At 53.7% G+C, this 27,143-nt stretch overlaps 1 protein-coding gene across 3 annotated transcripts in view; it reads right to left on the reverse strand.

Moving 5' to 3' along the window:
- PLEKHD1 (pleckstrin homology and coiled-coil domain containing D1) overlaps window positions 1-27,068 on the reverse strand; it is a 29,405-nt gene extending 2,337 nt beyond the window's left edge. Inside the window, exons 1-13 of one of the 3 annotated variants that reach the window (XM_082384398.1) lie at window positions 26,834-26,897; window positions 17,676-18,272; window positions 13,816-13,909; window positions 13,404-13,493; window positions 13,097-13,173; window positions 12,150-12,241; window positions 11,102-11,154; window positions 5,906-6,000; window positions 3,409-3,502; window positions 1,734-1,912; window positions 1,095-1,227; window positions 571-715; window positions 91-240 (exon numbers count right to left, since the gene is read on the reverse strand). In XM_082384398.1, the coding sequence (XP_082240524.1) occupies window positions 91-240; window positions 571-715; window positions 1,095-1,227; window positions 1,734-1,912; window positions 3,409-3,502; window positions 5,906-6,000; window positions 11,102-11,154; window positions 12,150-12,241; window positions 13,097-13,173; window positions 13,404-13,493; window positions 13,816-13,909; window positions 17,676-17,734 (1,261 nt within the window). In that variant the 5' untranslated portion in view covers window positions 17,735-18,272; window positions 26,834-26,897. Of the gene's footprint in view, window positions 1-90; window positions 241-570; window positions 716-1,094; window positions 1,228-1,733; window positions 1,913-3,408; window positions 3,503-5,905; window positions 6,001-11,101; window positions 11,155-12,149; window positions 12,242-13,096; window positions 13,174-13,403; window positions 13,494-13,815; window positions 13,910-17,675; window positions 18,273-26,833 lie in introns of all 3 variants that reach the window. The other 2 variants (XM_082384399.1, XM_082384397.1) reach the window with 2 other exon arrangements.
- Window positions 27,069-27,143: the final 75 nt, after the last annotated feature.

Here is a 27,143-nt window from a genome sequence, read left to right on the forward strand (position 1 = left end):
CCCTCCCCGCCCTGCCCTCTTCCTGCCTTGTCACCGACAGCCCGTGAGTGACCGTCCCACCCGCCAGGGCCCGGGGACAGCCACACCCACCGTCATTCCAGGAGGTGCTGGACCGGCGCCGGTGGAAGCGGCAGCTCTTGATGCGGCGAGTGGCTGCCTTGTGGATGTACACGGAGTTCTTCATGATGACCGGCATCTTGGCCTCCAGCTCCGCATTCCGGATGCACTCTTCAAAGAACCCTGCGGCCGCAGTTCCATTGCACCCTCCCCTCCTGCCCGCCCCTCCCCTCCCCTCCCCAGGATCCTGGTGGGGTCGAGAGGGAAATACGCTGACCCCCATCCCTTTGGAGACCTGAGTCACCTGCCAAAGGGGGCAGAACTTCAGGCTTTCCCCCCACCCCGGATCCAAGAGCCAAAGGCAGCCGCGCCCAGGAGATGCCCATCAACACCTATGGGTCACCTAGTGCACACCAGGCCCCGAGTGGCGCTCCGGCCCCAGGCCGGGCTCTGCAGGGCCTGGGCACCTGGGCAGAGCTCGAGGGCTGGGCCGGCAGCGGGGGCAGGGCTTACTCTTCAGGTGGCTCACGTCAGCCCGCATCCTCTCCTCCTTCTCCTTGTTCCGCACCTTGGAGTTGAGCCCTTGTTCCAGGCTCCGCAAGGCCCCCTCTGCCTCCCGCAGACGCCTCTCCAGGTCCACGCGGACCTTCACCTCAGCCTGAGGGGAGAGGCGAGGAGAGGGAAATGGGTCCTGGCGGGGCAGCTACCATCCCTTGGAAGCCTTCCCTGATCACCCCTGGCTCAGTGGGCTTTCTCGCCTCCAGACTTGGGTGGAAGTTACCGCATCCTGCTTCTTGTCTTATGCCCTCCACCCGATGGCCGGGACTCAGCCCCTGCACGGGACAGGTGTCTCCAATGACGCCCTGCCGCAGGTCAGGCTCAGGGCTTCCCCTCGTGGTGGTTGCACTGCCTGCACCTGGCTGGTCAGGTTGGCAGGGCTCATTCAGGAAGTTGCCCGGTAAGGGCAGGGATGTGAGGGAAGTGTCTCCGGGTGAGGGGAGGGCCCTGAGCACCACACGCTCCCAGTGGCCCAGCACCTTGAGCTCGCGCTCGGCCTGCTGCTTCTCCGCTGTCAGCTCCTGCAGCGAGTTCTGCAGCGCCTGGGACTGGCTGGAATAGAACTCCCGCTCCTCCTCCAGGGCCCGCGAGCGCTCCTCGTTCTCCTTCATCCTGCCCCGGGGAGAGGTGCTCACTCAGGGCCCACTCACCAGCGGGGCTTCCAGTGGGAGGGCGGCCCCTCGTAGGGACCTGAGACCCTGCTTCGTGAGCCCCAGAACTGGCTGGGTCCTGTCTCCCAGGTGGTGATGGGGGTAATGTGGTCAGGGAGGGGAGTCCTGGGTCCACGTCTCGTTAGTTCTGTGAGCTCGGGGAGGTCCTCCAACCCCTCCAAGGCTCAGTTTCCTCAACTGTAAAAATGGGCTGAGAGGACCTGCCCAGCCTGTCACAAAGCTCTGTTAGACAGGCCTAATGACTGTCTGTATGGGTCACACCATTGCAAGAGACAATTATCAAGTCAGCTTAGGATAGTGAAGGATTGCTTCCCATTTGCCTGGTGGGGAAACTGAGTCCTAGCCAAAAGGAAGTGAGGACCCATTTGGTCAAGGCCAACTAGAACCCAAGAGCCCAGGTGTCCAGTTCACGGAGAGTTACCCCTATGGACTCAGAAGCTCCCTCACCGCTTCTCTGCCAGGAGCTTCTCCTCTAAGAGCTGCTGCATCTTCTCCTCTATCTGCCTCAGGTTGCTATGGAGACCCCCACTGGGAGGGGGCTGCTCGCTCTGATTGGCCAGTGTCTGCAGCTGGTTCTCATTCTCCTCCAGCATTTCCAGGGTTTTCTTCTTCTCTATGGAGAGTTCCTGGCATGGAGGGAGGGAAAGAAGAGAAAGAGCCTAAGTCAGGTTCTCCGCCATGGCTGCCCTCACCTGGATTTCAATTCCGAGAGGTGAGGCCCTCCTCACTCAGTCCTCTGAGGGACACCTGAAATGTCTTCATTCTTCCCTGAGGTAAAAGTGAGGATCTCCTTCCTCCCACTGAGGCAAGGCTACTCCTCCACTGAGGAAGTCAGGGAGGAGCCCAGCTCGTGGCAGTGGACGTGGACGGGGCACCTACTACAATGGGGACCCAAGGCTCAAGGGCATCATGAGCTTCTGGGGTCCTTGTTCCTCCAGGAACAAGTGAGGGAGTGTGCTGGGCTTCTGTGAAAAACACCCGACAGGAACCAGCCCAAGAGCAGACTTAGACATTCTCCCCACTTATCAGACTGGGATCCTGCACTACTCAGAAATTCTGGAGTTGAAACTACCCATGAGAACGACCTCCTGTGGTAAGACACGGAAAGATAAACAAATAAAGGCACCACAAAGCCGCAATCAGTCAAGGGTAGAATAGAAACCTTGCAATCTGCAAGGCAGTTCATGAATCTGGTAACCATCACGGATCTCCCTCGACATGCCAGGCTCACTTGAGGTGCTGGGCTTGGAGAGAATTTAAGATGCAATCTAGTGAAGCTCACTGTTTGGAAAACACAACCTCATGTGTCAAGTGCATTAACAGATGTACAAAGTGCCGTGGGGACCCAGAGCTCAGAGCAAATCCCTCCTTAGAGGAGTCGGGGAAGCTTGACTATACAGTGATGTTTGAGCTGAGCCTTAGAAGGATGAAGTGTTCTCTAGGCAGAGGTGAGAGCACATTCTGGGTAGAAGGAGCAGTTCGGGCAAAGGTGTGGAGGATGGAGGTCACGGCTTCTTCGGGGCACATGTGCTCAGTGGTTTGAAGTAGATGTGGGGATGTCATTGTGCTGGGTGTGGAGGGGCAGCAGAGGGAGAGGGGACAGGAGGGTAGCAGAGGCTGGGGCCAGAGTGTGCACCTGGACGCCATGCTAAAGAGTTGGCACTTTGTCCTTGACACATGCCACCTCCTCCTCCTCCCTCGCTGTTTCTGTGGTATCAAATGGAGGTGATCTGGCAGTGGATTTTCCCTCACGCTCAGTTTCACCGGGGAACAGCTAAGTGAATGAGCCACAAGAAGGAAGTGGTGGGTGGCTGTGCAGCCCACCCTAATCGATCCTCCATCGAGTATAAAAATATAAGCACTGAAGAAGGTGGATTTCCTAAGGCCACGGTCATAGCCAGGGCAAACTTGAATTTGCCCTTCTGGGTCCTGCTTTGAGCCTCAAGTGTCAGCTGGAGTTCCCAATGGTCCACAGAGAAGAAACCCTTTAGATCAGCTCCCCTTCGTGCCCCGTTTCCCTTGCAGATAACTCTCTGGGGCAACACTGTTGGAAAAAACTGTATCACGTGGCCCAACCAACCATGGCTCCCTCCAGGCCGCCAGCCCACCAGTGGCCCCTCACCTCCAGCGTCCGCTGTAAGGACTCCGTGAAGTGCCTCAGCTCCTTTTTCTCTTGCTCCACACCCTTGAGGCATCTTGCAGTCAGTTCTAGCTCCCTGCAGGGACAGAGGGCTGGGTATGGCAGGGCCCACCCCTCCCAGGCCCCTTTGTGGCTTCTGCTTCACCTCCCTATACGGCTCAGAGGGTTCTTTTGAAGGCCAGCCCCTCACATGGCTGGGTGCTGCCAGCAGCTGTAGAAGCCCAGGGCTGAACGGAGGAGATCCCGGCCAAGTGGGGCTGAAGTCACTTGCTCCAGGTGTACATGAATCTGTCAAAATAAATGCAGGGCCACCCCAAGGGCAAAGAGGAGTACTGGAGAAACAAAGGCCTCACCCTGTCTTCCCTGGACAGCCCTTGCTACAATCTACTCACTCTGACATGGGACATGGCTGAGGCCCTTCTCTGGGGTGCAACTCCTTGCTGCTGTCTTAACAAGCCTGGGTCCCCTTGGGCCTTTACACTCGGCTTCCCTTCCTCCTGCTTGTGATGCCTTTTCCTTCTCCCACCCATTTTCCAGCTCCTACCATCCTTCAAGGCCCAGCTCAATCTAACCTCTGTTGAAGCCCACAAGGATCACACATATATCTTAATTCCTATAAAACAGGGGGTCTGTGCTATGCCCTTGAGCACCTGTTTGTACATTATTGTAAACATTGTTGATGTTTCCTGGGTGTGAGTCTGGTTTTCCCAACCAGATCCTCAAGGGAGAGGGCTTATCTTCCATTCCAGGGTCTGGCACAATTCTGGAAGTGAGCAGGTGCTTGGCTATTAGTTGATGAGAGTCTCTGAGCTTCTCCCTCCCCAAAACACATGTCTAATGACTTTCTTTTATAAGGTTGTTTCAAGAACACTCTTTCTGGGCTATCACTGATAATCAGTAGTGATGACGGTGCTGGTGATGATAATGATGGCACTGATGATGGCGATGGTGACAACCAGCACCATCAACAGTAACCAGAGCAGTTGTCTCCAGATTCATGGATAGGCTACACAGAATGACCTGGAGGGACTTCCCCGGTGGCGCAGTGGTTAAGAACCCGCCTGTCAATGCAGGGGACACGGGTTTGATCCCCGGTCCGGGAAGACCCCACATGCGGTGGAGCACCTAAGCCCGTGTTCCTCAACAAGATAAGCCACCGCAATGAGAAGCCCGTGCACCGCAATGAAGAGTAGCCTCCGCTGGCCACAACTAGAGAAAGCCTGCGAGCAGCAACGAATCACCAACGCAGAAAAAAAAAAAAAGGAAAAGAAAAAATAATGACCTGGAGAACTTTTTAAAGTACAGTAATAAGTCCCCTACATACGAACCTTCAAGTTGCAAACTTTCAAAGATGTGAACATGCATTCGCATGTCCAATCATGTGTCTGGCGTACATTGTCACATGCGTGCATCCTCTACAAATGGTTGTGCTTTTGTGTACTTTACTGTACAGTACTGTATAGAGTGCAGAGTACAGTATCTTTATCTCAAGCCCAGGAAAGAGCTACTACCCACACATCACTGGATCGTTTTTTCAAGAGGGTAGATAGAATTGAATCCAGCAAGGAACCAGAACCTGTGCCATCAACGTCAGGCGTGAGTGAAATTGCAGCTTGTCCTCCGTCTCCTATTGCTGATGGTCCTTCAGCTCTACCATCTCCCACCTCCTCTCCCTCCTCCAGTCAGTAACTCTTCTTGCCTGTTCACTCGATGCCAGCCCCTGTATGCCAGCTGTTGTACTGTACTACTGTACTTTTCAAGGTACTATGCTGTAAGATCAAAAAAGTTTTCTTTATTTTTTGTTTGTTTTTTATGCATTATTTGTGTGAAAAGTATTATAAACCTATTACAGTACAGTACTATACAGCCGATTGGGTCAGTTGGGTACCTAGGCTAAATTTGTTGGACTTACAAACAAATTGGACTTAGGAACACGCTCTTGGAATGGAACTCGTTCATGTGTAGGGGACTTACTGTATAGATTTCTGGGTCCTACCTTCAGCAGATTCTAATCCTCTTAGATGATTATAATATGCAACTGGGTTTGCAAACCATACACGGACTAAAGATCCCAAGGGACAGACATCATTAGCCAGAATGTGAAGAGACTGTGCAGGAAAGACAGGGAATGTTGGGGATTTTGGCCAATGGCACCTCCAGACCAGTCTGACCTGTCTGCCCCGGGTAAGGGAGGTTTGACCGAGGCAGGAGGGGGTCGTTGCTCGTGGGGATTTCTGATTGCACCTGCCCATGCCTCATGCTCCAGGGTGCAGAAGTGGCCCATTGGTGTGGGGTCTACAGCTTTTTCTGGGCACACCCCAAGGCCCGGAGCATTGGGAGGACAGATCCAAACCAAGTCATCAAGCAGTGATGGTCTCCTGGGGGGAGGCCTCTCCAGCCTAACGGGAAACATGGGTCCCACGTGTCCTAGCCTGGGTTCACCTTCCCCCCGCCCCCCGCCCCCAGGCACCACCACCACCTCTTGATCTGCTCCTGCTCCATCTTCAGCTCCTGTACCACCTCCTCAAACTGCTGCTTCTCGGCCTCCAGCACCTGGTTCAGGCGCTCAAGCTCCTAAAGAGAATCAGAGAGGAAGAAAAGAGTCACAGGCAGCAAAGGGCTCCTGAGGTCAGGAAGCCCCACTCTAACCCAGGGGACCCTCTGGGGTTCAGCACAGTCTGCACCAGACTTGGAATTAAGCCCTGAGGAGCCCTGGTCCCATTCAGGGACACACAATCTCAGCGAAACCGAGATCTGTGATGAACTGGGCTCACTTAAAACACACTTAGAATATATATACATACATGTGTGTGTGTGTGTGTGTGTGTGTGTGTGTGTATAGAAATGAATCACTTTGCTGTACACCTGAAACTAACATAACATTGTAAATCAACCATACTACAATAAAAATTTCAAAAATAAATAAATAAATAATAAAACAAAACAAAACAAGAACACACTTAGCATGCTGAGCTAGGGTTTAGAAATGATCCCAACATTATTTCCTGCGGCAGGATGTGATGATAATTCTAGATGTCTGCTCCACTGGGCAACTCCAGTCACTCACACCCTAAGGCATGTTGGCTGGCCCCCAAGCCCTGGAGGGAAACATGTGTGTGTATATTTCCATTAAAGATCCCTGGAGTGGCATCTGTTAGAAGTGGCAAAGGAAAGCTATTCCCAATCCCAGAGTCAGAGAGTAAAGCCTTTTTCCTCAAGGCATCCGGGAAACAATGAGCACAGGTGGCTGCAGCCTCCCCTGACTCACCCCCGAGGGAAGAGGATAGGCAGAAAGCCCAGGGCAAGCTGGCCCAGGGAACCAGACCAGGCCCTTCAGCATTGCCGGCGAGCTCAAGTGTTTTCCCAGCAAGCAGGTGCCCCCCGGGGTTCTGTTTTCCAGGGGTTCGGTGGCAGGTGGTATTGAGGGGTGCACTTCAAGCGAAGGGTGGTTAGAAGCATTTTGTGACAACTGTTTTGTTCTTCCACATTTTACGCTGTGGGAGGATATTATTTCTAGATCCACTTTCTCTCTCATCTTCTAGCTCCAAATTACGCCCTCATTCTTCACCCAGGGGCTTTGTTCTCAAGGATAATGGAAACCCCACCAGGGAGTGGGGCTGCCTGTAGGGCGAAGTTGCCCTTGGCTTTGAGGAGAATCAGAGAAGGAATAAAACCCGAAGGAAAGGGAAGAGTCCGATTAGTGACCCTGGGGTCACTAAAACTAATGTTTTCAAAGAATGTTCAATGACATGGAAAACTGCTGAAGGTAGTGTTAATGAAGGTAAAATGAAAGGTATCATGAAAAAGGCCATAAAACTGAATATCTGATATGATCCTATTATGTTTAAGATATATATAAGAATATTATATACGATAAAAGACCAAGGAAAAACACCAAAAGGTTGACAGTAGGGGCTTCCCTGGTGGCGCAGTGGTTAGGAATCCACCTGTCAATGCAGGGGACACGGGTTCGAGCCCTGGTCCAGGAAGCTTCCACATGCTGCGGAGCAACTAAGCCCGTGCGCCACAACTACTGAGCCTGCACTCTAGAGCCCGCGAGCCCCAACTACTGAGCCTGCGCTCTAAAGCCCGCGAGCCACAACTACTGAGCCTGCGCTCTAGAGCCCGCAAGCCACAACTACAGAAGCCCGCGGGCCTAGAGCCCGTACTCCGCAACAAGGGAAGCCACCACAGTGAGAAGCCCGCGCACCGCAACGAAGAGCAGCCCCCGCTCGACGCAACTAGAGAAAGCCCGTGTGCAGCAACGAAGGCTCAACACAGCCAAAACTAAATAAATAAAATAAATTAAAAAAAGAAAAAAAGTTGACAGTAATTACCTATCAGTTGTGGGGTTAAGGATAAAGTATGTTTTCTTCTTCATGTTTTCCAAATTTTCTACAAAGAGCACGATTTCTACCATTAGGGGTTAAAGTTCTATATTAAAGAGGAAAAAGAAAGAAAATCTCCTTCCTGGTTGCTCCCTTCCTTTCCACCTTCCATTTCATCTGGATGATTCTTAAATGAAGCTGATGTCCAGGTGGAGCCTAAGAATGCTGATTGGAGTGGAACACACAACCTGTAAAGCTGAAGCAGCCAGAACTTCCTGTTCATGCAGCCCAAGACGGCATGAGTGTCTGAGGCACCGCTGCCATGACTGAGGTCAGCTAAGACCCCCTGCAGCTGAAGACTTTCTCCACCACATCATGCTTGTGCTTCTGACTCTTGCACCTGACTTAAGCTGCCAAAGTATGAGGTTGGAAAGAAGGCACTAGACGGCAAATTCCAGCTCCATGGAAGGAAGAGCTTCCAAATAGTGGAGCAATAATGCAAAGGATACCTCCGGAGGTAGTGAGCTGCCCATGCCAGAATCAGGATCAGCATCCATCAGGGAGGTCGGCAGAGAGCCTCACCTTGAAAGGGGCAGTCCTTTCCAGCTCCAAGAGTCTGACCTCTGACTGGGAGCACCCCGCATGGCAGGAACCCTGCCTGACTGGCCCTGGGCATTTCTGGTTTCCCGTGTGCCTGCCCACATGTAAGGCTGAGCTCTCACAGTTCAACCAGAAAAGGGAAGGTAGGCAGGCTGCCCTCCTCCAGGGGATAAGAGCGATGATAAGGGAGCCAGGGACACCTGAGGGACCTGCACCCAAGGAACGGCATTGTCTTCTGACCCCAGGGCAGAAGAGCCCAGGATGGCTCCCTTTGAACTCTCAGCTCGTACCCCAAGAGTTCCCCGCCCTTTCTGCCAAGTGGAGGGTGTCAGAGCTGCACCATCACACAGTGCGTATCTGCACAGGCCTTACCGGTCCACAAAGCACTCCCTGCCTTCTATTTCACTGAGCCCCTCAGCAACCTGGGAGCTAGCCAGGCACAGCCATCGCTCTTACTGGAGCATCACAGAGCCGAATTTGTCCAAGGTCACACAGTCAGTGATAGATTGGTACCAGACCCTGAGTCTCCTTTTAAACCAGACTGCCTCTTAGAGACCAGAGAATCTTCAACTTCTCACTGGGCCGTTGTACCAAATGCCTTTCTAAGTGGCCCAAGCAAGGTACTCCAAGACCATCTCTGTGACCTGGAGTGGAGATGGGAAAGGTGAAGGGGGCAGGTGGATCCATAATGTAGATGAACAAGTTAAGGAAGGAAAACCCTTGACAGAATGACTCAGTGAGTTCTATTCCCAATCTAGAGCACACAGCTGACACTGGAATGAGAACCTGAGCGCATCCTCTCCCTCCTGCCAGCCCAGAGCAGCCTTCACCAAGGTGGACCCAAGCTGGACCCAAGTGAGTCTTGCTCATGTTTTGTACCCAAAACCCAGGAAGTTCACAGCTGGCAGGTCTCCTTCCTTCAGCGTGCTATGGCTTTAAGCAATGTCTGTGAGCAGTGGGTCTCTGCTGGCCTCATTTCCTGGCTAAAGACCTAGATAGAGTGTCTAAATTTTCCTCGGGCTGACTGCTGTCCCAGATTTAGTCTCTCTGATGGATAAGTCTGTCTCTCTCTGCCAGCGGCTGTGTCTGTCACTCCATCCCATCCCCTGGCTTCCTAAATTACCTGCTTTTAAGTTGCTGACAATCCACCAGAAGTCTCACTTTTCAAAATGTACAGAACTGTAGGAAGAAAATGCCAAAATTCTAATGTGGGAAGAACCCAGATGACAGCCCGGACCCAGAGGCCCACACACTGCTGAGGGGGAGAAGGCTCAATGCCGTCATGATGCCAATCCTCAGATCCATGCAATCCTAATACAAATCCTCAATAGATTTTCTTTGGGTTTGGGTTGTTTGTTTGTTTGTTTGTTTTGTAATTGACAAAATAATACTGAAGTCCAGCTGGAAGAAAAATTGGACAAGAATATCTGATAAATTTTTGGAAGAAGAAAAATGAGGGTGGATTGTCCTACTGGATTAAAATCAAGATGTAATGTAAAATTATAAGAATCAAAAATATTCATTCATCGAGTCATTCCACAACATTTATCATGCACCCATCCTGAGCCAGGGGCTCTGCCAGGCCCCGGGAGTGTTTGCGGTGCTACAGGGCCATGATGCTTCTTGACTGTCGGGCCCGTTTCCGAGCCCAGTGACGGGTGGTTGGAAAGGGTGAGGAGTTTGCAAGAGTCAAGTCAAGAGAGGCAGGCACTGAGCCCAGGCTGATGGGCCCAGCCCTGGACTTGCCTGGGGGAGACAAGGAACAGGCACCAGGCAAAGAGAAGTGGACCAAATCAGGCCCTCCCTCTGCAGGCACCTCAGGGTATGCCACTCTGGGGCTTGGGGCTCAGGCAGTTCAAGTGCAGGATGGGCTAATTAATGTTCGTAACACTAACAAACGTAGATGTTCATTAAGCACGTACTATGTGCTAAGCACTTTCTATGTAACACCTCACTGAATCCTCAAAACGTCCCTGATAAGATGGGTTCTATTATTATCCCCATTTTTCACATGAGACTATTAATGTTCAGAGATGTTAGGTAACTTGCCCAAGGTCACACAGCCAGAAGCAGTGAAGGTCCATTCCAGACACAGGCAGCCTGACTCCAAGTCAGCACCGCTAACCACTACCCTACCCTGCCCTTCAGGGGTGGTCATGATTTCTCAGAACAGGCAAGGCCCAATGCTGCATGGAGATCCCAAACGGCATGGACTTCAGCAGCCCCCGTCTTCAAATGAGGCAAGGGTCTCCACGCCACAGCCTGCCCCCAGCCAATGCTTGGCCTCCTTAGAACTTGTATGTTGACATTTAGAGGATGAAGGAACCTCTGATATCATCCAACCCAATCAATCACCTTTATGGTGCCAGAAGCCCCGCTATGGATGAGAAAGGCCACCGCGGCCTCCTGTGAATATCACCAGTGACCAGCAGCTCATTACCTCCTGACACAGCTTATAAAATTTTTGAATGGCTCTTTCTCTAGAAAGTGATCACCCACCCTTTTTATTTTCCTCCCCCGGGACTGGCAAGGAGAAATACACTTCTTGCCAAGAAGCAACAGCAAGTCCCGAGCACTGTCATCTCATTGGCCTCCCTGCCCCGCCTGTCTGATTTCCCAGCAAGTTGTCTGGGTGCCCATCTCCCCTACACCACTCCCTAATGCCAGGAACACAAGCCAGTACACTGTGGCTGTGAAAGGGCCCACAGAGCGGGAGGCGGCGGGGAGCAGCCTCGACGTGCCCCTACCTCTCTCTGCTCCCTCTGAAGGCAGAGTTCTTCAGTCTCTTCCATCAGTTTGTCTGCCAAAGCAAGCACACACACTCACGAAAAGCTCACTCCAGATCCAGTCCTGAGGGGTCAGTGCCTGCGATCACCTCCATCACCCCCAGCTCCCCCCACGGAAGAGGTCGGCACTGCCGTGCCCAGGCCAGACAGAGGGGGTGGGGCAGCTCCCAGGGATGGAAGCCCCATGCTGGCCTGAGCTGCTACACTCCTGTCCCAGCACTGTCTCTGCTTTGTGCATTCATAAGACAATGGCAGCTCAGCTTTGGAAGCTCAAGTGGGTCTCTGCACCCCCGGGGTGCTGTTAACCTCTGTGCTGGTGTCTGGCTAGTGAGGCGGGGCAGGTCCTGGGGGCAGAGGGTGTCTGGAGCAGGCAGAGGGGGACCAGTGCTGGGGCCCCACTTGTCTAAGCAGGGGAGAGGGTCCCAGGTAAAGGAACGACCTCCCAGGCTCACCTTCTTCTTTCTCAAACAGAGCGTGCCTACCAGCCAGTCAGGAACACAGGGGCCTAGAACCTTAAAGTGGGCTGGGGGTCAGAACTGGGACCAAGTCCAGACCTTTGGGGCCCTGGGCAGGATAACATCAACTCCACTTGTGGGACCCTTACTGCATGCCTGACACAAGTGATTCCAGGCATTTTCTTATTTAACCTGACTCTCATACCACCTCTAAAAGCTAGGAACAAAAATGTCTCCATTTTAAGGATGAAAAAACTGAAACTTAGGCTGAGCTGCCTAAAGATACACACAGCTGATGGATAAATGACAAAGCTGGGTCCAGAGGCCAGGCTCCTAACCACCATGCTCTCCTGCCTCCTGTCCTGCTGGCCCAGAGGACATGTATCACGCCATAGAGCCCTCCAGGCTCCGAGCCAGTCTCTGGCTCTTCATAGCCTGCTAAGCCCCACCCAAGACACGCTCTCTCAGTCCTGCATCAAGCCCTGGGCTGCAGCCCCCGGCCCTGAAATGCTACCGTCAGGGAGCCTCAGTTTCCAGCCCATCCCTCAGCCAACCTAAATACTCCTGCTTCTCCTTGGCCAGCTGCAGCCCCTGGGCCTCTAGGCTTTTGATCATGGCTTCTCCCAGCTGGGCATTCTTCCAAGTCCTGGGGCGGGAGGGCAGATGGGACAGGAGAGAAGAGGAAGAAACACAAAATCGTTAAAACAGAAGGGTGGAGGAGAAAGAGAATGTGCATGGCGTGTACGCGCCATTCTTTCTCCTCCAGAATCCCAGCTCGCATTCACCGCGGCACCTGCGGCTCTGGGCACGCCACCAGCATCGATCAGCTACAGTCCCCGGAGGCCGGCCCAGGCTGCAAAGTGGGCCACCGTGCGCTGGGCCAACAGAACTTTGGGAGCAGGGAAGAGATTGCTTCCTGGGCTGCTTTCTACACCATTGAATGCCCGCCACCTGGCACAAGGCCTGGCACAGGGCAGGCACTCAGCATTATTTGTGGAAGTAAAAGCACGACCCAGCATGAATAGGCAGGTGCCGGGACAGGGGTTCGTGCGCAAATGGATAATGCTGGGCTGGAGGTTTCTGTGATCTGGACTCTGATGTACAAAGCACCAGCTCTGGTCTGAGCTAGGGTTAATTATGGGCCTGGGGAGGTGAGACGGGTGTCAGGAGGCAGCCAAATCCTCCTAGCGATGCTGGATTTGCTCCTGAGAGTTGGAGACAAACGGTGTCCACGTCTGCCACCTGTGACGCTAGACAAGCAAACTCACTTTGGTCAAAGCTCACTTAGGAGACCCCCCGAAGATGCTCGAAACCTGGTCTGTCTCCTCTCCCCAAAATAACCAGCTCCCACAGCCCTTGTCCTCCCCACCCTGCCCTCTCCTAGGGTGCTCAGTGCCCACCGGGATCCCAGCAGAGAGGCAGGGAGACCAGGGTCGGCACAGCCCACACCCTTTCCCCTTCTGGACCCTCAGGCTGACCCCTCCTGCTCGTGCGCACTTACACCTTCCCAGACTCCTGCAGCATCTCCAGCCACTGGGTCTGCTCAAACTCCGACTCGGCAGCCAGCAAGATGTTCCCCTGCCAGGAAGAGGAGCCATGGCTGTGCCTGAGAGGAGGCCACCTTGAGGACCACGGAGGCCACGGCCAGGCCTCTGCAGGCCCTGTTCTGCTCTCCCACCCGACATCCCCAAGTCACTGACACTCTTCCCAGGCCAGCCCACTGGAGGGGTTGCCCCTAGGGAGCCTGGGGTCCCAGAGAAGCTGCTCTGCCCCTGCTGAGCCCAGGCCAAGGGGAGAGCCTTACTCACGTGGAAATCCTGGTGGGAGATTTTCATGGCGTAGGGCATGCTGGGCTCTTCCTTAGCCTCCACCAGGCAGCCCCCCAGAGGGATGACACCCTGAGAAAGAATCAGAAGAGGCGCCCACCCCCCCGCCCAGCCCAGGTCACTCAAGGCCTCTGGGAGCCCTCAGCCATAGCCAGGTGTTGCCCAGGGCCTGAGAGGAAGCCAGACCAGAACTTTCCCAGAGGGGGCACTGGAGGGCGGGGACCCAGGCCAGGAGGGGGCCAGGGTGGCTTGTGCCCCCAGAAGGACTTGTTTTCCAGACTCCCTGTTAGACCAGAGCAGGACAACAGATGGTACCCTACCCTCAGAGGATACCAGCCCCCATTGTCCCCACTGGGCCCTCCCCCGCTGTGGCCCTGGGGAGAGGCCCCCTCACCTTAGGATGTATATTGAAGTATTTATTGGTTTCAAAGCTCTTTTTTTCACTCTCAGAGTAGTAAAGAAGAAAGCTCTCTTTGATGATGAAAAACCTATAGCAGGTGGTGGGGAAGGAGGGGCAACCAGGAGAGAAAGGGTGAGGTTTCTCGGGACGACAAGAGTGACCTTGAGGGTCCCACACTCACATGGGGAGCCCTTGGGGACACCAGCTCAGACTCATCATCACCAACTCATGTGCCACATCCGGGCAAAGGCCTCAGCTGGTCAGTCACCCACCACCAGGCAGCCCAACCCTTGCACCAGTGGAAGTGGGCACAAGTGGCCTTCAGTGGCTTCCACAACTGGCTCCAGGGTATCTGTGGTCCTTCCCCTCAGGTACTTTCAGCCCCGTGAGCCATCACCTTGGTCCCTTAGGGTCTACCCCAGGAGAGGCAGAAGGAGGGCAAGAAGACACAGGATCCCAAGGTGGGTCTTTTGACAAGTGGTCCTGAAGACTGGCAATCAGATGGGATGTGGGTACCAGGCTGGTGAGGCCAGGCCTGCCGCCTACATGTGACACCTGCGTTGCCTTTGGGCTCAGCTGCCCCACAGCCTCCTTCTGGGATTTGGGTCTAACTTAGCATCTCTGGGCCCTTGGTGCTTTCTGACTTTGATGCCCACAGGTGGAGCACTGGACCCACCCTGGGGACTCTCACAGGACTAGTGCTTGGAGCTGACTAGGATAAGACACCAGGTGCCCTCCTGGGGAAGATCCAGTTGGAACTGAGAGCCCCGAGGCTCTGGGACACTCAGAGTGGCTGGCTCCTTCCTCCCAGGGCCCCTGCTAATGTCACTGTTGGAGCCATGGGACTTGTGGGGGAGCCAGAAACAGTGCTCAGATGGGCTCATGACAGCCAACAGCACAACTCTCGCCGGCTCTGTGTTCAGTGACACTGTATTGGTAGCTGATATCAGTCATACTGTGAGTATTTACACCATGAAAATCACCAAATGCTACAAAGCAGTGCTCCACCCCACGCCACTCCCAAGAGAGCCAGTTGTTAAATATTTATCAGCACATCACTGGTTGGGCACACCCTCTTGGGAGGGGCTTGAAAAGTTGCTGGCGAATCTCTGAAGGTGCCACCAGCCATGGGACCCTTCCTGAGGCCACAGCTACAGCGGGAGGGTCGCTGGGATGGCTGACAGCTGCCGTCTCACCTCCCCTAGGAAAGGAGCTCAGCTCTGTCCTCTGCTGTGCGCCTCACCCCAGCCATGTTCTTTATTTGCACCGACCCTCTCTGCCCAGCCAGATACTGAGGGGAGCTGTGGACCTCAGAGGTGACATCCTGCTAATGCCAACTCTTCCCCCAGTGGACGAAGAACACACGAATACCACCCTCTTCAGAACTGCAGGCACCTCCTGAGCCCCCCAACACCTGACCCCTGCCCACCTTCCTGGCTTTCCCACCACTTCTGCCCTTCAGCCTCTCTGCTCCAGGCGAGCACTGAGCTCATTGCCTTACTATGTTTTGCATGATCCTGCGAAGGAGATTGTGCAGCTCTCCCAGGAGTGCCCACCCTCTCTCTCCATCTGGCTGAAACTGCCTCACCCTTGGTGACCAGCCCAGCCCAGCCCACACTGCCGTCGGAGCTCCCCCTGCACCTCCTGACTGGCCATGCACTTGGCACTTGGCACTCCATAGCCACACTCTGTGTGCTCATCTTGTCTGGAGGGGACACTGGGCTCCTAGAGGGCGGGCCATGGTCCCTCAGTCCTGTGGGATGAGAGAGATGTCCCCAGACAGTTGCAAGGGAAATTCACAGAGTAGTTAAGAACACAGACCTGCCACTTCTCAGCTGCGGGGCCTTGGGCGAGTAAGCTCACCTCTCTGAGCGTCAGTGTATTCACCTGCAGGATGAGGGTGATAACGCCGACCTCGTCTGGTTATCATGAGGATCAAATGAGATTGTGCTCATCACTCCGCCAATTCACAGAAGACCCGGGACAGGGCTGAGTGACGCATTCCCATGGTCCCATTACCCACAGGAAAACGGGAGGCAGCCGCCTCCTGGGGACCCTTCTCCTCCCTTTTCAATGGCTTCTGAAATACTGCTATGGACTGAACTGTGTTCCCCCAGATTCATATGTTGAAGCCCTAACCCCCAATGTGACTGTATCTGGAGACAGGGTCTTTGGGCGGTAATTAAGGTTAAATGAGGTCGAGAAATAGGGCCATAATCCAACGTGACTGTGGCCTTCCAGGAGGAAGCATGTGCTCTCCCACTCTGCCACTTGAGAACAAAGTGAGAAGGCAGCCGTCTGCAAGCCAGGAAGAGGGTCCTTACCAGAACCTGCCTATGTCAGCACCCGATCTCAGACTTCCAGCCTCCAAGAACAGCGAGAAAATAAATTTCTGTTGTTTAGCAGAAGGGTTTAACAGTTTGACTGTTCACTCAGTCTGTGGTATCTGCCTGAGCTGAGTAAGATAAATAGCTTCGTGCCTCCCCGATACTTCTGGAGCACCCTCTTCACTCAGAGCAAAGCACTGTGTCAGGGACGAGTGCGGGTGGCAGGCTGAAGGTCACTAGACACACGGGCAGGGAGAGAATGGGGCTCTGGAAGCAACCAATCTCCATCCCTCAAGCCACAGCCTCAAGCAAGCTCCCAGCCTCACTGAGTCTGTCCTTCAAAGCTCCTCTATAAAATGAGGGTGCAAATATCTGTCTCTTGGGGCTGCCAGGAAGATACATTCATTGATTCAGCAAAGAATCGCTGCACTCCCACCTATGCCAGGCAATGTTCTGGGTGTTGGGGATAGAGTTGTGGACAAGAGACATGCAAATATCTGTCCCCATAGAGATTATACTTGAGTGAGTGTGTGTAGTGGGAAGGCAGATGGTAAATAAGTAAGAAAGAAATGCCATGTACTAGACGTCGATAAATGCTATGGAGGAAAATAAAGCAGGGTAAGTCATGGGGTGAGGGGTGAGTCGGGGAGGTTTTGATATTAAACAGAATGGTCAGGAAGAGCCTGAAGGTAATATTTGTGGAGAGGTTAGTGTTCCAGGCAGAGGAACTGCAGGTGCAAAGGCCCTGGGGTTGGAAGTGTGCCTGGCTCTGGAAGGAACTGAGGCTGCAGCATGGCTGCAGCAGAGGGAGCTAGGTAGAAAGCAGATTGTGTAAGAGCCTGTTGGCTACTGTAATAACATTAATGATAAATCTAATGTTTACTTAGCACTTATCCCAAGCCATGCCTTATTCCAAGCAGTTACCGCTGTTAATTCATTTAATACTCACTATTATCCTGTGAGGCAGGTGTCTGTATTTCTATGGGCAGAAATGAAGCAGAAAGGTGACACAACCTGCTGAAAGTCAGACTGCTAGTTGTTAGAGGCTGGTTTTTCCTCTAAGAGGAACAGCCACTGAGGGTTTTGAGAGGGGTGACATGATCTGACTCACACTGCAAAAGGTTCAGCCTGGCTGCTGGGCTGAGAACAGATTGTTGGTGGGGAGTTTCGGGGAGGGGGGGAGGCACGGGGATCCATTAGTGGCCACAAGAGGGGCAAGAAAGGATCCGGTGGATAAAGGCACATAAAGTCCTCTGCACTTGTCTGCCACACAGGATGTGTCCCCAGATGTCACGGCCCTCCTCCCCTTGCCCTCTGAAGGAGGGCATAGAGAGGCAGGGGAAGACAGATGTCCAGGGTAGCCTTTGTTCCACGCCAGCCAGACTTCAGCAGGCCTCAGGGCCCCCATGGCTGCAGGGGTTGTGAAGGGCCCATGAGCCATGCATGCCAAGACTGGCCCTGTTGCAGCTGCCTTTCGGTTTGGTTTGAGTAGGGGTGAGGGTCACAGGGAGGGGAGCCGGCACGGACCTGGAAGAGGAGGGCGACTCCCTGGCTGGCAAGGAAGAGGATGGCCCAAGAAAGGGCATATTTGGCAAGCACCCTTCGAGGACCCAAAGGGCTGGCTTTGCTTATAACCCCGCCTCAGTGCCTGCCCGCTGCTCCAGCTGATGACTCTCAGCTTCACCTCAGCAGGTGGGGGCCCAGGGCCTGAGTGCCCCTGCACAGAAGGACACTTCCTCTTCCTGCCCCTTTCTCCGAAGTCCCCTTACTTCCAGGCCTCTCATTCTGACTGCAAGCCAGAGGCCGCCTCCTTCTGGGCCCTGCAGAGTTGGGCTGGCTGAGTAAGGGCCGGAGATAGTCACTGATTACTTAGCTGTTCTCATGTACTGGCTTCCATGCAGAACGTACGTATCAGTATTTGATCCATGGAACGATCCTGGAAGGTAGGGCTTTTTGTTCCCATTTTACAGATGAGGAAACTGAGGCTTAGAGGTGCAGTAACACATGCAAGGTCACACAGCCAAGGCAGAGGTGGAGCTGGGACTGGAACCCAAAGACAACAGCCCCTGCTTCTACACCCACACCACACTGTCTTGGGAGCTGCTCTGGTCTTCGTGCCAGCACCTGGGCAGGAAACATGGGCCAAAGGCAGTAGGTGTTAAGGCTGGGGTAGCCAAGGGTCAGAGCTCTGTCACTTACCAGCAGTGTGACCAGGGCAAGTCCCCTGATCTCTCTAGGTCTCAGGTCCCCAGGAGTAACTTGAGGATAATAATAGTACGTACATCTCTTAGGGTTGTCAGGATAATGAAATGAGTTTGTTCACATAAAGACTTCAAACATTGTGAGACACATGGTAAATATTCCTTAAGTGTTTACTTTTATTACTACTATTTTATTTATTATTATTAGGTTCAATGTCTGCCGCAGCCTCCCCTGACCTCCTTTCCCATTTGTGTTCACAAAAGCTCCTACTGGCGGGAGCTCTTGGCTCCAGCCCAGCTGGCCAGCTCGCTGTCCTCCAAACACACAGCACTCTCCTGCATTTGCCCCTCCCTCCTGTCCAAGGCCCACCCCTCTATCCAGGCCAACTTCAGTCCTGGGCGAAGCTCCGTCTCCAGCCCTAGCCCTCAGGGCCTCCCCGTCCAGCCCACTGTGCTGTGGTGAAGCCCAGAGAGCGTGCGTGAGTCTGTGTCTGGGGGGGTCAGCGTCTACCCTGGCTGCCTCTTCTCTCTGGTTTTAAGGAATTTAAGTATTTTCACCTCTAGATTAAGGAGCATTTATGAGGTACCAAGACACTCATTTTTCTAAGTGTTTTATTGACATTATCTCATTTAAATCTCTCATAACAATTCTAAGAGATGGGGGTGTTTGTTTTTCCATTTCACTGGTCAGGAAACTGAGGCACAGAAAGATTCAGCAACTAGCAAAGGGCAAACTGGGAACTCAGCTCTGTCTGCCTGTTACTGAACCAGGTTCGTTTGCCTGACGCGCAGAGGCCGAGGTTTGCAGCAGAGAAAGGGGCATGTGTGTAGTGGCCGGTAGCTCCTGCTATGTATATGTTAATACCACATTGGAAGTTAAAACCTACTGAGAGAAAATTAGACAACTTGGCTCCAACAAGGGTCATCACGAGGACCTGGATTCGATCTCTTGGGAAATATCTTCTTATGGATCCCATCAGGAATAAGGTCTATATTTGAGGGATTACTTAAACCGTCCTTTTTTGTGTGCTTGCCAGGACTTATACTCCTTCTTGCTAAAACTCTGTACTTGCTCTTTGCCACGCATCCTTAAGCCCCAAGTTCTAATCCATAGGATGATCATTCAACATAAAGACCCAGACCACCACCCCCCCAACCCCCGCCAAAAAAAAAAAAAGACCCAGACCCAAAGCTTTGGTCCCATATTTGCAATCAAATGCAAAACAATTCCATTCCTCAAATCCTCTGTAGGCCTTCGCCCCTTAACAGCAGAAAGTAGGCCTCTTCCCTCAAGATTGAGGAACTGGATCAAAAGATAGGGAGAACTGAAACTGTGCCCCATAGGGTTAAAAACCCATAACAGAAACTGGTGACTAACAAACTCTTGAGCCTGTCTTACAGAACAGCAGATAAGGGAAGGGCTTCTTTAAAACCCCTCTGCTTGTAACACAACGAAACCTGCTGGAAACCTGCTGAAACCGGAGGGACCCAACCCTGCGGATCCCAGTCTGCACAGAATAGACTTGCTTGTCCCATAGGTGACCTTTTGACGTCACAGCCCCAAATTCCCCCACGGTTCATACCAAACTCACCTGGAATTTGCACATGCGTCCCATGAAGAAGTCTGTAACTCAGATACGCCTGCGCAGAACACCAATTCCCTCACCTCCTTCCCTCCAATCACCTCTCCCCACGCCTCACACCACCCTGCTTGTTTATACCATAAATACCCCAAGCTCCTCGCCTTCGGGGAGACGAATTTGAGATTTATTCTCCCGTCTCCTCACTTGGCTGCCTTGTGAATAAAACTTTTCTCTGCTGTAAACCTGGGCGGCTCAGTGCTTGGCTTGTTGTGCGTCGGGCAAACAAACCTGGTTGGGTAACAACATGCTGACAGAGCTCAGGTTCTCAACTGCTGTGCTCCCTGATGCCTGACCTCCTCATCACTGCACTTGTCTCTCCTCATCGCTTCAGACCTGGCATTGTTGTTTGTCTTCTTAGAGCTTCTCTCTGCAAAGTGACTGTAAGCTCCTGGCCGGCTAAGGTCAGCGTGAATGAATCACCTGGTACAGCCTGGGCCCTGGGGCTTGATGATTTCCTGCCCTCAGGGAGCAAATGCAGGAGCAAGAGTTGTATAAATCAATAATTTGAGAACTACTCAATGCTTATCAAGCTCCTCGTTTGTGCCAGGCACTGTTTTAGTAACATCAGAATGTTTGTTAACTACTCACTCTTCACGTGAGCTAGATGAGGTAAGTGGAGAAGAGAGAGGTTAAGTAACATGCCCCAGGTTACACAGCTGGTAAGTGGGGAGCTGGGATCATTACAAAGCACCAGGGTACCCTGTGACATTGTAAGTTTGTATGAGACACCGGAAGAGTACAGACCAGTGAGGAACAAATGGTTTGGGTGTCCAGCCAAGGGAGTGGCAAGTGAGAGGAGGTGACAACTGAGCAGGGTTTGGAAGAATGAATAGGAGTATCTAGGAAACTGAGAGGAAGAGGAAAGGGGAGATGCATTCCAGACAGAAGGAACAGCAGATGCAACGAATAGTGTGTTTGAGGTTATCGGAATATGTCTGGCATTACTGGCAGGTAAGTGCCAAAGGGGTGGGCAGTGGTGTGGGGGGAGGGAGAGTACGGGGTGAGTCGAGGTCAAAGAGAGAAGTGGGGACCAGACCAGGGTGGGGCGTGTGGTCCTTGTGAGAAGGTGGGGCTGCTTCTTGCAGATGAGGGGAGCTGCCAGTGGGTTTCAAACAGGGCACTTGTGAGGTCAAATTGCAGTTGTAGACATGGAGACGGTGGCTTTGAGGGCTCCACACCCGGGCAAAGGCACAGATTAGAGTTATTCGTTATAACAGAGTTATTGGTTATTGCTGATAGGAATCAGCAGGGCTTGTTGAATAGACAAGAGTTGGGAGAGCAGAGTCTGGGATGACATGAGAGCCAGGACACTAGCTTAGGTGACAGGGTGGACACAGGTGCAATCCAAGCTGAACTAGCGAACCTTCCTAAGCTATGCCTCCACCTTTACTCCCCTCCTCAGTGCTCTGAAGGTGACAAGGGCTCAAGCAGAGCTTGATAGCTAACATAGGCCTCACTGTAAGTCAATCCAGCTGAAAGTGAGGGGAAAAATGTTACTTAGACCCACAGGTACCTTCTAGGCTGGGTGGGTCCTCGCAAAGAAAGGCCCATCTACTCTGCAGAGTTCCTTAATGTTTGGAGATGCAAAAGCCAAGTGTGGGCATACGGGCTGGAAAGGGCTTTGCATCACAGAGTGAGAGAAACTTGGAGTTGGGGGAAATCCTGGAGGGCGGTGGGGAGGAGGGGTGATGGGAGAATGCAGAGGAGAGATGATGCAGGGAAGATGCAAGAGCCTGGGTCCTACAGGGTCAAGAGATAGCAGTGAACAATCCCAGCTCTGATGGTAGTGAGATGCGGTGCCTGGAAAGCTCGAGAAACTAGGGAGCTGACCCTCAACTAGGTGCTTGCACCTCTGGGATTTAAATGCCTCCTCCACCCTGCTCTTTGCCAAACCTTCCCCTCAGCACAGTCTACTAGACCCCCAAAGACCTTGTGTGGAGGCTGGTGCAACTGTGTGGCAGGGGGATGGGCGCGAAGACGGAGGAATGAGCCGGGGTCCATATCTGCTAGTGCAAGAAGCATCTACACTGGGCAGCCAATTCATACACAAACAAGGAAACAAGAGTTTAGAGACCCTCGGGGATTAGCAGAAACCCTGTGCAGGCTTTACACTTCCTCAAGTCTTCCTGTGGGATGAGACCTTGCGCCAAACATCTCCCTCTCAAGAGGGCAGCCAGAGCCCAGCGGACATGCGAGCTGCCCATGGGTTACATTTCACGGGAAGGCGGGATACCCAGCCTGGCTGTCCCTTCTTCCCTGGGCACAAACGTCCAGAACAGAACCAGCACACAGGCTCCCCCGTCCCTGAGCCCCTCAGGCACTGAGAACGGGGGTGTGGGGTTTGAAGCCAGGTAAACCCTAGAGCCGGGGAAGGACAGCTTATCAGAAGTGTCCCTTTCAGAAGTGGCAGAAGGAAGGTAGAAATGACACAGCCCTCAGTGCGTGTCCCTTTTCATTCTGTCCGGGTGGCCTTGTATGCTCAGGGGATGCTCATCCTGGCCTCTGCCACTTGCCTGGCTCTAGGTCTGAGATGACAGGACAGGAGGAATCCTGCCTGTGAAGTACTGATACATGGGTGATGACAAGTTAGGGTTTATGCAGAGATCATCAAGTCCAAGGGGCTCCAAAAAATGTGAGCAGGATTCTTCAAACAACATAGCAAAGACAAGCTTACTAGGTCAAGCAGATAACAGTGCAGAGGCACTGGGTGAAGTGGGAGGGGGCCTTGGAGCCCCGCCTTCTCTCCCCACCCCCCTGTGGTGGAGTCGAGGCACTTGTAGAATCATCATGGAACAGAGGTTAAAAGCCACAATTTGATCCATTTCCATTCTGTGGATGAGACACTGCCAGCCAGTGAGATGTGACACAGCCATGCCTCGGCCTGAGTCATGTGGCTGGTCACCGGCAGAGCTGGGACTGGAAGTCAGAGGTCCTGCCTCTAAGCATGGGTTCACCTGCCACCATGGCCACAGCTGCTCTCAAAAGAAACAGCTTTATATTTCCAAGTCTTGGACATAAGGAAGTTGAATTGCCTGAAAGGGTTCTTGCTTGAGTTCTGGCCCCCATTTTCAAACAGGCCATCAACAGCCTCTAACGCCAGCTCCTTGGGAGCACGGGGAAAGGAAGAAGTGTGCCTTGTTTGCACAACCAACTCATTTAACTTTGGTGCAGGCAAATCATCACAGGACCGCAGTGAAGCCTGAAATAATGGGTGTTAATTTCATTTTACAGCTGTGCTGCGATCCGGAGAGTGTACCCATCTCCTTAAGCTAAGGACTCAGTGTAACCTCGATGCCACCACCTCAGAAGGGGCAGGGTGCGATGGACAGAGGGATCTGCGGAGATCCCTCAGCCGCCACCTAGCCACTGCCTACCACCAAATGCCGTCCTTCTAAAAGAAGTTTGGAGAACACAAGTTGATTATAAAAAGAGGGGCCTGCAGGCAACCCCCAGCTGGGATAGAACAAGCAGAAATGCTGCAGCTGTGCTGGGGGGGACACCTCCCAGTCAGCTGTGAGAAACGCTACGTGAGCCAGAAAGTGAGACCAAATCCCAGTGTCACTAGCGTGAGGCACAGCCTAGTGCATGGAGGTGATATGCTAGCTCTTCCCCTCAGCCCTTTGCGACAGCTCAGTATCACAGTGTCACCTTTAGGAAGCGGTGCTCAGAGCCAAAGATGAAACTCCCGAACCCAAATTTCTGTGTGAAGAAAGTCTCCCCAAGTCTTTTTGGTATGATGACCACCAACTGCACAGATCATCTTTCCACACCTGCGCAGGTTGTGGCCTGAGATTTGGGAAATTAGGCCACTGTCTCCATGGTTTCCCTGGCACTTAGTGGACACCCCGAGTCTCAGCTCCCTGAGGCAGGACCCGCCAATGTTCCACAAGAGTGAGCTGCTGCTGGGCTGAGCTCAGGGCCCACTGGTCACCTTGCACCTGGGGGGCTGGCGGAGGAGGGACGGGAGTGTAGACGCTTCTGCTGCAGGAAGGAATGGGCTGGGCCCGCCTCATCAGGGGCTCCAGCCTTGGGAGGTGTTGGGGGGGATTTGGGAGAGGGACTGGAGTGCCAGGGAAGGTATGAAGCCCTGAGAGAGAGCTGGCCTGTCTGCTGGACCAGCCCTACCACGGGGCTGACACCAGCCAAGGCAGAGATGCTCTACTCCCTTCCTCCTTGTCTCTCAGCACCCGCATCTCCACTGCTCACAGGTTACGGGGAGGACAGAATCATCCACCTTGCCCTCTAGACACCTCGTCCAGATCCTCTTATCTCTGCTAAGGAATGTTTTTGATCCCTTTCTCTTTTTGTTGTTCATGGGAAAAAAGCTGACCCTTCAGCTCAAAGGCACCTTCCCACCCTGGGAAGGGCAGGACTGCTGGGGCACCAGGAGCTGGAGGCACAGCCCTGAAACAGACCCTGAGCGGAAGAGGTTTTACAGAACCCAGCTGGCTACAGCCGCTTTCATCCTGCCCGTTCGTTATTTATGTGGCTCGGGAGCCTTTCCAGGGCCCCTCCTCTTAGCTGTCCCCCTCCCAGGGCATCGATCGCCCTAATGGCAAGGCTCTGCAGTGGCGGGCCTGAGCTGCCCCTTCCCAGGCCTTTCTGCGGCTGCTAATTAGCTGGAGGCCAGAGACTCCACTTCACAAATGGGGAACTGGGACCCAGGGGCCCCTGCTGGGCATTGAAAGGGAGCTAAGCTTAGCATCATGCCTCCCCCATCCCAGACCCTCTCTGGCTGACTGTTGCTGATCCAAGGCGAAATCATGTGTGTGTGTGTGTGTGTGTGTGTGTGTATCTGGTGTGTTCTCAGAACTGTGAACATGGACAGAGGCCTAGGGTGGGCAGGGGGAATGTTAGTTCTTTCCTGAGTCCCAGGGGAAGGGGAGTCTTTTCACAGTGGCAACTCCAGAATTCCCACAAAGGAAGGGAACAGAAGTGACAGTCTCCTTGGAAGGGGGCTGGAGGGCCTGACTTTGCAGGGCATGTATGCTGTTCTGACTTGGATTGGATGGTTTCTGAGTGGCTGTAGGGGTTACTGGTGGAGATTCTTGGGGTGGGGGCACTACAGCTCTCCAAGGCCCCCTTGGCTCCATCACTGTGCTTTTAGCTGGGAGCTTTTGTCCCCAACACCTCCCAGCCCTGGAATCAACTGTAGCTGTAGGGGCCAGGTCCCCACACCTGTGGGTGAGGGGGGCTAGGGGACAGAACCTGAGGGTTGCAGACCCCTAGCATTTACTAGGGATGCAATCAGGTGAAAATGCCTGGAAAGAGACATCTTGGATGTCCGGAGGTAATACCAAGGACAGCAGCCAGACGCAGTGGAGGAGTGTGGGCTGCCTGGAGCAGCTGAGGTAGAAGTGGTGATGGGGCACTCTGCTAATGGTTCTTAAATTTATAAGCAGCCTTCCCACCACCACTCGGGTGCCCTGGTAGAGACAAGCTTGCTCCTGGCGCTCGGGAACTGCAGCTCAGACAGCACAGCCTTGGAAACCCCTCACAAGATGCTCTCCATGCTGCCCCAGGCCTCCTTTCAGGGGATCAGAGATAAGTTGAACTTTGGAGGAACTCAAGGAGCCTACATTCCATTAAACCCTAGAGTGAAATACAGCAGAACTAACAAAAGTATGCGAAACCAGGTACGTAAAATGTGAAACACCATCTACAGCTCCATTTGTTCTGTGGTCTTGCAGACATATTAAATTATTCATCAGAACCAACCACTACCATGTCTCCGTGAACTGTGTTCCTGGGAACATATGAAGTCCCCCCCGCCCTGCTCAGGGGCAGACTCATAGTGTGGGTTGGGAAGGGGCATCTAGATACAATCCTAGTTTCCTGGGCAGGATCATGCCTCCAGGGAGGGGCCGATCAGGGTCTGAGTTCACTAGGCCATTCCATAGCAAACCTCAGAACTGAGATGGCCTTGAAGGTGAAAGCTGTCCAGAAGGTGTCCCATTGCTCCTGAAACCAGCATTGGGAGCTTCCTGCAAATTCAGGGCTGTGAACTCTCCCTTCCTCCAATACCTTCCAGGTTCATTTATGAGTGGAAAGTAGCTACTGATGTCTGGGGAGTGTGGCCTCTGAGTTGGGACCAGGAAGCTGATGCTGAAAGACCCAGGCTGCTCTGACCTTGCCAACCACCCCTTCCAAGGGATCCATCCTTCTAACAGGACCAGTCCATCCTTTCCCCCACTTTCCTCAGTCTCTGCACCATCTCCCTTGAAATATATGCATTTCAAGGGACAGTTGGAGGGGTTCCCAGCATCACTCCTCCAGGGGTGGGCACAGACCTTCTAGGCCCTTCTTCCTTCTCCTGGCCGGTGCCTTTCAGAAGCTCTCTCAGTGTATGTACCAGTTGGGGGCAGGCGGAAGTGGGGGGTGGGATGTAGGACACCTACGTCCCAGCTTAAGTGCACTTCTAGAAGCCTGGAGCAGGGGAGTTGTGAAGATGTTGGAACCGCAGTGGGGCTCCCAGGAGGCTATCTTTGGCTGGAGACAGGGCTTCTTCCTCCGCAGCAGTGTATGGCCCAATCTGACCCAGCTGGGCTCCTACCACGGCCACGATCTCTTCAGCCCACACCCACTCTCCCCAACCCGACTTAAATCCATTCCGCAGAGAACTCAGTGGTCCCACCCCAGCTCGACCAGCCTCGGGCTGAGATGACCCAGCCCAGGCTGGGATCCACATCTTCCAGGAGGAGCCAGCGTAGAGTGAAATGGGGCGAGGCCAAGGTCACAAAGGAAGGCAGAGGTAGGACGGTAATGAAGGGTTTGGTAGGGGGTCCTTCGGCCCTGGCTCCCTCCCCCGGCGGCCCTCACCGGGCGCGGCAGGGGCACTCACCGTCGGGACCACTTGGCCGACGGCCTCCCGAAGGGCCGCTTCCACAGCACACCATAGAGCTGCACTTTGGTGCTGATGTCCAGCGCGTCCGAGTCAGCCTGCTCCAGAGACGGCGAGGGCGACACCGAGTTGGACTTGGACGTGAACATCCTGCTTCAGCGGGGCCGCCCCAGCCGGGCCCACCCGCTCCCCGGGGTCGGCACGGGCGCGGGGCTCCGGGAGAGGGCGGGCGCGGCGGGAGGCTGCGGGGCGTCGGCGTCGGCGGGCGCCTCCGGGCGTCGTCGGGGCGCGTCGCAGCCGGCGGAGACGC

This window comes from Balaenoptera borealis, assembly GCF_965194805.1.
Source record: "Balaenoptera borealis genome assembly, chromosome: 3".
NCBI classification, from domain to species: domain Eukaryota; kingdom Metazoa; phylum Chordata; class Mammalia; order Artiodactyla; family Balaenopteridae; genus Balaenoptera; species Balaenoptera borealis.